This window comes from Parambassis ranga, chromosome 4 (genome assembly GCF_900634625.1).
Source record: "Parambassis ranga chromosome 4, fParRan2.1, whole genome shotgun sequence".
In the NCBI taxonomy this organism is placed as follows: domain Eukaryota; kingdom Metazoa; phylum Chordata; class Actinopteri; family Ambassidae; genus Parambassis; species Parambassis ranga.
In genome coordinates this window covers 11,551,213-11,562,693 of record NC_041025.1, presented here as the reverse complement: position 1 = coordinate 11,562,693, position 11,481 = coordinate 11,551,213, and the positions used below count along the sequence as shown (strand labels likewise).

The window sequence follows — 11,481 nt, the reverse complement described above, 5'->3', positions numbered from 1 at the left end:
AAAAATAATTAAACAATAAATAAATTATAAAATGTGCTTCACAGTGCATGGAGAACACTGCAAAAATGTGCATAAATTGAGTGCATTTAATGCAACCTGAAAAAAAGATGAACATGAGGTTTTCTCCAAAGAGATTAATTTCAGACACTGACACTATTTCTGATGTAATAAATGTTCCCACTGTATCATTTGTAGCCCTGTATGTTTGGACTGTAATCACTGAAGACCTCTGAGACCTCTGGTTCAATATGCAGGCTGGATGCAGGTCATGAGTGTAATAGCTACACACTCTGAAGTGCGTCACCGGTCACCTACATTGCTGTGTCACACTGCAGGACTCTCAAGGACAACAGAAGATCTTTTACACTCATCAGGCATTAGTGAGACAGTTTACATCAATTATAATTAATATGCTGGTTTTGTTTTAAAAAGTGGTGCTTTACATTATTTGTATTCTCCAAAAAGAAAGAGAGAATGACAAATTAATCATGATCCAACACAAAATACAATGTAGCAGTTTGCAGAACTCTGATGCACTCAGCGGCCATCTTCAGTTTTGAGGTCAAGGATGAGTGAAGCTCCTTCATACCATTACCCACAATGCAATGCAACCGCCCCAGTTCAGCCAGAAACTGTGTCTAAGTTCAAGGGCTGCAGCTTGAGAAAGAAGAAAGTCCTCCTAACATAGTAAAAAAAAACATTTTTAAGGAATGTAAGATTTGCAATAATTATCATTAATTAACCAGATTAAAATATCAGAATCATGTGAAGGGACAGACTTTTGAAAGTAAGAATGGGGAACTCCTCTTTCTAGAGTGTGTGTAGTGGTGTCGTATTTGATAATTTCAGAAACTGGGAAAAATATTAGTGTAACCTTTGAGCAGTCACTGAACTCCTTTGTTAGCCTGCACTGACACTATAGCACTCACACATACACAGCTATTATTTGCATACATGACTTTAAAACTCTGACTCTTGACCTACAGCAAAAAAGCAACAGGCTGAGTGAAAATGCTGTTATGTGCCAGATTATGTGCTCATACTCAGGCAAAAGCAGTTGGCTCCACAGCAGCTGATTTGTTGCCCAAAACTTCAGCAAAAGATGCCAAGACAAACCGGGCGAGAGGCCGAGGAGGGGATGGTTGATGCGTAACAAGTTTGTGACTGTGAAGGTCAGCTGAACAGTGAGGTTTGTCTGCTGACAGCAAAACATTGACAGTGTTGTTATGAATTAACAATGCTGCTAATGCAGTTATAGTTTTATTTACATGAACATGTTTAAAGCATAAGTAAGGAGAGACTCCTGACTGAATGGGAGTGAAATTATTGCAGTACAAATGATCGGAATGTACTTTGGCGTTTTAGATCCCAACACGATGAGCACATCCAAAAAGAGGGGGAAAGAGCAGGAGGGGAGGCCGCTAGAATCAGATGTGCCCCCGGGGTCTAGACCTGGTGGTGGTGGTGAAGAAGGCTGGAGAATAGGAGAGAGGAGGGGCTTGAACTGGCATGGATCTGGCGGTGCCTGGGGTGGAGGAGGGTTACCAGAGTCAATATGAAAGGCAGCTGGAGGAGAGGCGAAAGACTAAGCCGTGATTGGGTAGGTGAGGGAAGGACCGACAGCTGATTGGGGAGGGAGGTGCTGTCTGTTAATGACCTGGCCGGAGTGGGAGGTTAAAGAGAGAGAGCAAGAGAGGGAAAGAAGGGTGGAGAACGAGAGATCAGGGAGGCGGATGGAGAGAAGTTTGGTGAATGGAGTGCTTTAATCAATGATAAAGAGAACAGAGTCTTCCTGATTAAACTTGCGAAAAGAGCCTCATTTATAAACTCCAGTGCACCTCAGAGTTCTACTGAGGACTAAGTGCTTCATGTAGGAAGCTTTCAAGGATACACACAACAGTAAACCTAGTGACCTTTTGATAAAATCTGTTCTCTGTGTCCTCCACTAAGAGAGAGTCTCACCATGTGAAATTATGACAGTGAACAATGTCTATCCCTGAGATCTCTCCAGCATCTGAAGCTCTGTCTTCACATGACCAACATAGAGCTATTTCATAAACGTCTGAGCTTCTACACTCTGTATATCAAAATGAAAACCACTCTTTACTTGAGTGTTGTTCTGCTGCAGGAGACGAAGCTCCCACAACAAACCAGCTGGCTCCATGAGCTCCCACTCTTCTATGAACATGACAACATTTTCTCTGAAAACAGTGACTGCATGTGTTTGTTTTTTCTCTGCTGCTGCTGCAGCAGTTCAGATCCGGCCGTCCTCATGTTTGCTGGGGAAAAGACTGAACCGTGATGATGAAGAGCAGAGTGAATCTGATGCCAGATGCCAGACCTCCACAGCAGAGAACTGTGGGTCCCAGCAGAAAGAGAACCTGGACAAGCAGTTTGGAGAGAATAAAGTGTTTTTTCATTTGTATGCACTTCCAAGACTGATTTCCTAAGGTTTTTTCTAGGAATGGCATGATCACATGTTCAGACCCAAAAAGACTGGAGAGAGTACACTGAAAGGTAAACATGTTTTTGTTTCCTTTTTCTAAGGAAGCAGATATTAATATAAATATTTTGATTCCATTTATGACTGCACATGGAGAACATGAGGTTGAATTAGCAGTGTTGTTTTTAAAGGTGATGAATTCTGGGAAATCTGTATCTCATTACAACAGCCAATCAACAGGCAGCAAGTAAACAGTCTGTTCTGGACATTAGTAGGTTTAAAGCAGAATAAAGGAGAGTTTACATCTGACCTACTCAGCACTCATACTGTACACTCAGCTAATTTGTCAGCTGTAATATAAATAATTACAACACTTGGTTTAGCTTGCCCCAAACCATCCAATCGCTCTCCTCTTCCTCTCTCTTTCATCCCCTTCATCTTATCTTCCTCTTTTCCTACTTTACTTGATTGGTCCCTTCTGTTAAAGTGGAGTTTTCATTTCAACTGCTTGCTCTGGAGTCAGGTTCTGGATTTCTGTACATTCACCTAAAGACAATTCTGAATATAAACGATGTACGCAAATAAAACACAGGCCGACGGTCATCACCAAGTGCTGAAGTATTTTGATTTGCTGCTTTTTCCAGTGATTCCCCAGTAAGTTTGCTCCTCCAGTTATTTCTGATCCTGTAATTAATGAACTCATGATTTATTTCTCTGTGTGCCTCAGGTCATCTGCCTCAGACCCAGTAAGAACCTTATTCACATCTTTAAATTTAGTTTCTTCTGAGCAGTATATGATGTGAGTGACGCTTGGGAAAAAACTGAACTAAAACTGCATCCTGGCATTTATTTATTTGGATTTAACTTTAACACATTCTTAAATCCTCCTTTTTTCAAATATTAGTCTTTGCACATTAAGAATGAAACGTTGTTAGATGTTGACTTTTTGTTTCTTTTGGTTTAAAGGTGTAATCAAGCTTTTCTCAACAGTCTGCATTAAAAACAAAACAAAACACTAGATATAAACATTACAATTAAAACAGCTGAGGGTCACTGTGCCCTGTGAGGTTTTGAACCACTGGAAGAAATTCCACATAAACATGAGTTTATGAGTTTAAGTTTACCCAGATCCAAACTGTTGCACAATAACTTTCCTCCCTTTAAACAGTCGAGTGGGATCCTCTGTTACAGGAACTAATCCAGACACTCATGGAGTCAGAGCTCCAGCATGTTGTTTTGTCTCAGTCATACTGTGGACTGCTTAAACATTACGTAATGTGTTCTGAATTTTTAGCAAAGCTGGCTTAGTGATAACAAGCAGCTATAATCCTATACTATTAAAACATGTTGGGTGTGGGCTGTCAACACGGTCGTAATCCAGCATGGAGATGTAGTTCAGCCGAGTGACATCAATATCAAGCCGCTGAATGTGGCAGGCTTTAGACCACAGGTGGCACTCGTCCAGTGCTGTGGCTGTTTCTGTCTTCACATGATGGGACAGTTGTTATCAAGCAGGCCTGTCAACTCATAAACTTTGTGGCTCGCTTCCACATCTCACACGTGGCTGTATGAAAAATAGATAGATACTTAATTGATCCCAGAGGGGAAAATTAATTTCCAAGTCAACCTATTCTAAAAACAATTTCATAAAGTCCATCCAGTGATTCTGGACACAAATATACTGGAACCAAATAATGAGTTATGTTTCAGTTTAACAGAGCAATCATTCAAAGGTTTCATTTAAGGACCAATATCAGTAGACCAAGACTGTCCCATCGGTCTCTTTTAGATTTGACCTCCTACCCATCCCAAGGTCAACGCTGCAGCAGAGACAGATTTTATGTTCCCTGCAAAGACCTGAGTATCATCTACAGCAGCCATTGCCGCTCAGTGACAGGGGCAATGCTTTCTGACACAGGAAAGGCTGCTCAGAGGAGATTTTACAGTGCTCCATGTGACCTTAGGACAACATCCAAAAAACAGTGTCCTTCAAAGGATGCAGCTGGAGCCACAGACACACCACTGAAAGAATGTTTTAAAAAAATACATCTAAAAGATACATCATGCACTTTAAAATAAATCTGTAAAATAAAGTGTGTTTCTGCCCGGTTGGCCAGTAGAAGAGGAATCTCTGCTGTGGTCATACTGCACTGCTGCTGCCTGTCTGGCTGATTGATGATTGATCTGGTGCTCCTAATAAACTGCTTGACGAGTGTGTGTGGGATGATATAACCCTGTTTATGTGTACAGCTTTGATGTTCATGAAGTGATGAGTATCCATCACAATCATACATGTTTTAATTATTTAATAAATCGTTAAAAGCAGCTGGAGCAGTAAAGAAATATATTGATATGTGGTTCATCTCTTTATTCGCCCCTTCCTGGGCTCTTTTCTTTAAAAAAAAAAGAAAAAGAAAAAGTGCACTGCATTTCAGTTCATAAAAAGTCCATGCAGTCAGCAGCTGGCATAAAGATCAATTTGATCGATCCCTCCAAAGAATTGTGCATAAAAACACTTCAGTCGATGGTATAAAAAAATACAGAAGACAATGGAAGCCTGCTAAAATATATTACAGCTTCATATACAAATGTATAAATGTACAATCAATAAATACAAAATGAAGTATTCTTGAGATGTTTTATGGCTATCATGTTGGCCAGTCCATCACAAATCACAACAAAAAGGCTTTTTAGGGTGATTTTTAACATTGATTTGTAATATTTGACCTTTCAGAATGTCGCAGACTGACTCAGTGAGGTAAAATGTTTCAGGTGAAACACTGTTGACCATTCATAAAACTATTAAGGAGACATTACTGTAATGTTTGAAAAAGCTAAAGAATGCAAATCTCAGTGACCTTAATGTCTACTTAACATTAGCAGGGGCCCTTTAAAGTGACCAGTGACACAATAACCAACGTAATCACAGAACAAACAAGGCTTCAAGAAATCAGATATTAACACAGATAAAAAAAACATATTGATTAAAGGTATTTACAAAGACCACTGTGATTCTTCATTCACTAGACAGTAAATCTTTGGTCCCTGTTGTTGGCAATTAGTGGTTAAGTAAGGACAATAAAAAAACTAACAAAGATGTGCTTGAATTATGCCAGTCACTCTGAATCATTTATACATCACAATAATCCAAGTTCACATAGGCACAAAAAAACAGAAAACACATCAGTATAAATCAGTATAAACAGTACATATAGGATATAAAAGCATAACAATGATTACAAAGCAGCAAGAGCTACTATTTTTTTTTTCATTGAAAAGAATCCTGTAACAATTTTCAGCAGCAGAATTTGTAGAGAGACTGATTTCTAGCACTGTGGATGAGGTTGTGAGGTTGTACTGGGACAAAAAAAAAATCAGGAAATTAAAAAACACACAGCATTCATTATGTGTGACATTATGCAAAGGCTTCTCCAGCGTTGCTGTGTGCTGTCCATCTTTGGCTATGTATGAAGAGATGGATGACGTGCGTGTTGTCATGTGATCCAGTGCAACTTTAAGCATCATTCTGCTCAAAGAGGCTGCCCTGCATTTTCAGCTTGTGCATCCTGAGGGGAAAACAGACAAAAAACATGAGCTTAGAAAACCAGGAAGCTAAGATTGATCTACAGCACCTACTGTTTTTAAGTGCAACAATCAATGCTGGCATTCTATACTGTCCACTGTTTTGGATTCAGACTCACAATTTTTTTGTGACACACTCTCAGAATAACTTCATATGTTTGGAGTGACTTACAGTTTTTCTTTACGGTTCATGTTGTCCTCTTTTGACTTGACAAAGGCTGCATCTTCTCCTCCCCTTGCAAGGTAAGCAAACTCTCCTTCCTTTGCACTGAAGATCACCCTGAAACCACACCGAGAAAAAAAAATCATTATTTAAGACGCTGTCAGACTTTTCAGTCTGCTCGATGCGTCCTGTGGTGGCAGCTTAGAAACTTACTTGGACTGAGTCTCCCCAGACTTGATGCGCAGTTTCCGGATGTGGAACGTGCTGCTGCCCCACCAGTCAGACCAGCTGAGGATGGCGTCCTTCTCCCAGCGCAGCTTCACAATCATCAGGTCTCCGATGTCCTCATCAGTGGTGATGAGGAAGGACAAAGTGCTGTTACCATTAAGGATGGGCCTGCAGGGTTAAAGTGAGAGATCAAACTGGTCAGATTAAACTGTCCTCCGACAGGCTGTGGAGGCTTTTCTGGCAATCAAGCCACATGTGCACCACAGCCCTCATTTTGCTGACCTCATGTTTAGGTGTAATCTACAGGTGCATGTCTGTGTGTATGTCATGTACGTACAGGACAAATGCAATGTCCTCCTTCTCTCCGTGGGTTCCAAACAGAGAAATCTTCATCGGCTGCTCTGTGAAGCTCAGCTGGTCCTTGCTGAAGAAATGCGCCTTCACTTGGTAATGGAAAACTGCATGGAGGGAGACCAACAACACAACTTAACACCGGAAAAGCCTTTATGTAACACTGATCCCTGTCTTCATGTGACTGTTCATGTGCTGCATTTAAATCCTGGAAATACTTTGCATCTCCTTAATAACATCCAAAAGGTGTCTAACGATGGCACTGACGACTTTTGCCAAAGTGCAACTCTTAAATACATTTTTCCATTGCTAGAGTGTCACATGCAGAGGTGTAGCATTACTCGCAATCACCAAAATACCCATGACCTCTTCTTCTCGTGACCTCCTGGCACTTGTGGAACAGAGTGGGTGCTGACATTAAGTGTTGTCCTAATCACAAATCGTGCACAGTCCAGTTGTATCAACACTCACTGTAATAATATTAATTCTAGGCACATTCACACAGCAGCGGCTCAGGCACTGAGGATTACTTTAATTATGGTATGTATGTGAATTAACTCTCAGTAATCCTCATTAAATCCAGACCGATTTTTGTGCACTAGATTTTAATCTCTGGCATTGCATTAAAGGAAACAAAGGTGTGTGTTATTTACCTTTGTAAGGACTCATTCCACGAGTCTTAAGGTACATCTTTGCACTGCGGGCCGTGCGGATCTTGTTGATGTTGTAGCCGAGCTTGTTGCAGCGGTTCTTCCTGCAGCTGAGGCACAGCCCCTTGTTAAAGGCCTCTTTGGAGTTGCAGCGGTAGGCCATGCTCTGCTGCTGGGTGTTGAGTAGAGAGTCGATGAACAGGTGGATGGAGCGCTCGTGGGAACATTTGACAAGCTGGTCGACATCTGCAACACAAAGAGAAGCGAAAGCGTTAAAAAAAGGAACGTCATCCTCTCAGATGACATCATGCGAAGCAGGAAAATGATTTCCTGATGTGTTTTTATGTTTGGTGACCCAGAGGGCACTTCTCACTTAATTCTGTATTGCTCAATTAAAACAGATGAGAGCAAAAAAGCAGGAAGAAATAATTAGGTAAGACTTAAATGGAGTTAAAAACCCTTTATACTGTAGCCCCTAAAGCTTTTATGCAGTCAGACAGAGTGTAAACATGTTTTATTTATCCACTAATGTGGGTGGAGGTGTATTTATGGTGCAGCCACATCAAAGTGAAGACTCATGTTTGTTACACATGAACACAATGTCACTAAACCAAATCCTGACATTAAATTCAAGGAGGTTCGAGGTTGCGTGACATACTTTGGAGGCCCTTGAGCCCTGCTGATGCAATCCCCAGCAGGGTGTTCTGGATGTCACAGCCCGGCTGGAAGGTGCCTCCATTGGGGTAAATGTCGATGTGACCCACTGGTCTCTGTATGCCGATGCTGCGGTCCGGGGAGCCTCTGGTGTTGGTGTGCAGGACGTCCACAAACTGGGCATCGCCTCGGGACAGTGTGCTCTGATCGTCTGCGTGCTCGAAGGTGGGTCCAGCAGGGTCCAGACCTGAGGAGCAGATTGTTTGATCTTTCTTTAGAACCATTCTGAGTGCTTGTTTTGTTGAGGCTTCGAAACCACGTGAGGCAGCGATTGTGGGCTCTTAATGGGCTGCTTGCTCACAGTAAACAGACCATTATTCTAAGCAGGTCAGAGAGATTTCAAAGCTGGATCAACTTCACAGTGACAAAATAAGACACAAAGGGGGTTTGGACCCATTGACTGGCACCGATTGGCTACATCCACTCAACACCATGCAGGCCTGGAATTTAACAGATTATGATTCATTGGTGCGTGTTTGTGTTTTTTTCCAGGAGCACATACATTCACAGACTGACACATTAACGTGCTTTGGCTTAAACAGGGCAGGTTAAAATGCTCAGCAGACCATGACCCTCTGTCATTAAACCTACAATACAAGCAGAGCATGATCCATCGGTTGAGTTAACACTCTCACCTGTAATCCTGCTGATTTTGTGGTCAGTGAGATCTCCAGCAATTCCAGCCACGTGCGCTCCCAGACTGTAACCCAGCAGATGAAGCCTCTCCCAGGGCAACTGCAGCTCGTTCTGCAGAAGAGGGAGAGACAATGCTTTAATAAATACAGACATGCTGGAAAAATTCTGCTGCAACATGAAGTTTATCCTAAAACAAGGATTATAGAATGCATTTTATGCTTTGCCTAATCTTTGCAAGCTTTAAAGCTGAAAGTCATGTAAATACATGAGAGTATTACTCGTGCCAGTGCCCCTTACTCCCTTCTTCTGCCTCGACACTGTTCAAACAAACCCTCTGCTCTCCTACGCACTCTGCTCTGCTCTGAGACACAGACACGACCATAAAATGTCTTTACAGCCTTTTAAAATCATAACCAGTCAGTCAGCAGCAGCCCTCACCGAGGGACACAACATGACAACATGAAAAACACACTTTTTTTTCATAGAACTGTGATCATTTTGGCAATCCCCCAAAAACACTTACTTGTAACCAGGTTACAAACTTGGCCACATCCCGGCCCACCAGTTTGGTGTAGGCTGCTGAGGTCGGGTAGTGCTGGTTGGCGCGGGTCAGCCAGTCCACAACGATCACATTGGCACTGGGCACACGCTCGTACAGGGCAGACACCAGCTTGGGCACCCAGCTCTCAAACATGCCTGTTACCTATAGTAACACACACACATGAGGTCAGCTACAGTATGAGGTGATTTACTGGGCTTTTTGTGCTGCTGGAGAGCAGCCAAAGCATCATCAGGTTCACATTTTGCAGCATGACTGGCTCTAAATCACATTATTGAAGATGCATGGACTGTTGGAACTGCATACACTCCCCTGTTTGCATATAAAAGTGCATTTCATGCTATAGACATGTCACAATTCTAAATGTTCAGATGGACATTTATGATCGTTTTCTTCATAAATTATTTTAGGTTTTCATTTTATATCACACATATAGATAAAAAAGAACACCCCTCTGACGTACCGTCCAGCCATGAATCACAATGAAGCTCTGCGTTTCTGGATTGAATTCACACTCTTTGATGGTCTCGGGCCTGCCGGCCACTATGTAGCACATGTCATCATCTGGGATGTCCGCAGTGCGCAGGGAAAACCTGGACACAATGTCAGTGTAGTCTGTGATCCATTCAGTTGTGGTCGGCAGAGGCGTGGAGGTGACTGTGCTGTTTACTGTTCCAACACACACAAACAGACAGTATGCAGTGAGCTGTTATTATGACAGAAATATAGAGGACCATTTATCACATTATTATTACAGGTATGAAGCCATTGGGGTCAATGTGATCCTGCTGAAATGAAACCTAAAAAGACTTCTGCTGCTCTTCTCAGCTCTAATGAGTGACAGCTTCTCTCAGCAGTGGACATAAAGCATGACAGTGTCGCCCCCTTTTGTCTCATCTTACTTTCTACTAGCAAAACTTTCACAATGGCTGACAATTCATAATAATAAAACACGGGAATAAATTTAAATCTAAAGAGGAAAAAAACTGCAAAATGAAACACTATACTTTTATTTCAGTGATTTTTAAGTTTTAAAATAAAAGTATGATTTATATTTCCTTTAAAAACAGACTTTCAGTGTTAATGTTTTCTTCTTTTGTCTTTCGCAGACAAAAGACTTGCAGCTTTTCTTCACGCACACATGGAGCTGAATAGTGTAAAAAATGGGATAGACCTGCAGACCTGAGGCTATTCACGGGGTTATTCCCGGTCAGCACTGAACAGCGTGCATTAATTAACCTGCTTCCGCATGTGTTTATCAGAGCTGCAATAAAATACAAATGTTTTGTGAGTCTTACCAAAAACAGTGCTGGTGGTGTTGGTGGTGGGTTCAGGCTCTGAAGAAAAAGTAACAAAGATTTTACCCAAAATTATCCAAACAGTTAAAAAACTGATATTTTCTTTTCCCATATTATTGAAGCGTTTTTTTCCGATAAAAAAAGTCCTGAGTAAAAAGTTCTCTGGGTCGCACAGCTGTATATCCACTGGTATGTGTTAAATACCGGTCACAGAGTGGTGTGGAGTTGCGATTTAAGAGTGAACTTTCTTATGGTCTGTCACAGTTGCCGCTCCAAGTCATCTTTATGGGTGGCTCATTTGAATATTCAAACAGGATTGGCTGGAGGTTCGAGGGCGGAGATTAAACTTTGTCCGAGCTCAGAGGAGAGATCATTCACAAACCTCCTCCAGGGGGGAGCGCTGGCAGCGCAGCAGGTTTCACTTACACGGTCCTGTCAGCTGTCAGCGATCAATGAAGCTGATCTGTGCAGAAAACATGAAAAGACACATCACACATTTAAACAACGGCAGAATTTATTTAAACAGTGAGTAAAATCTATTCATTATAAGTTAAAGTCTCATGAAATGTACTTAATGTGTCAAAAGTAAAAATACATATTGTGTACTTGGATACTTCACACAAAATAATGTTCACATTGTTTCTGTTAACCCTTGATGCGTGACCTGAATGAAACAGTGCAAAGAGATAAAAATAACATTTACTCGAGTACACCCTGTTCTCCTCTGATAGCAGCTTACATCATTTCCTGCATGTTCTGTTATTTTAAATTAAGTTATAATGACCTTTGGGTTAGAGTAATGCTTTTTGATGCGTAACCATCGCTCTGGCATGAAAAGGCCCTGACGGAAGCGACTG

General features: G+C 41.6%; 1 protein-coding gene across 1 annotated transcript; it reads right to left on the bottom strand.

Annotated features, from left to right (window-relative positions):
- Nucleotides 1-4,995: 4,995 nt before the first annotated feature.
- On the bottom strand, nt 4,996-10,889 carry lpla (lipoprotein lipase a). Its single transcript, XM_028403300.1, has 10 exons — nt 10,625-10,889; nt 9,790-9,995; nt 9,291-9,470; nt 8,767-8,878; nt 8,076-8,318; nt 7,421-7,663; nt 6,754-6,874; nt 6,402-6,584; nt 6,198-6,305; nt 4,996-6,009 (listed from the first exon to the last, which is right to left on the bottom strand). Exons 1-10 carry the CDS (start codon nt 10,734-10,736, stop codon nt 5,958-5,960), a joined length of 1,560 nt encoding a protein of 519 aa, XP_028259101.1. The 5' UTR covers nt 10,737-10,889; the 3' UTR covers nt 4,996-5,957.
- Between the last annotated feature and the right edge of the window lie 592 nt (nt 10,890-11,481).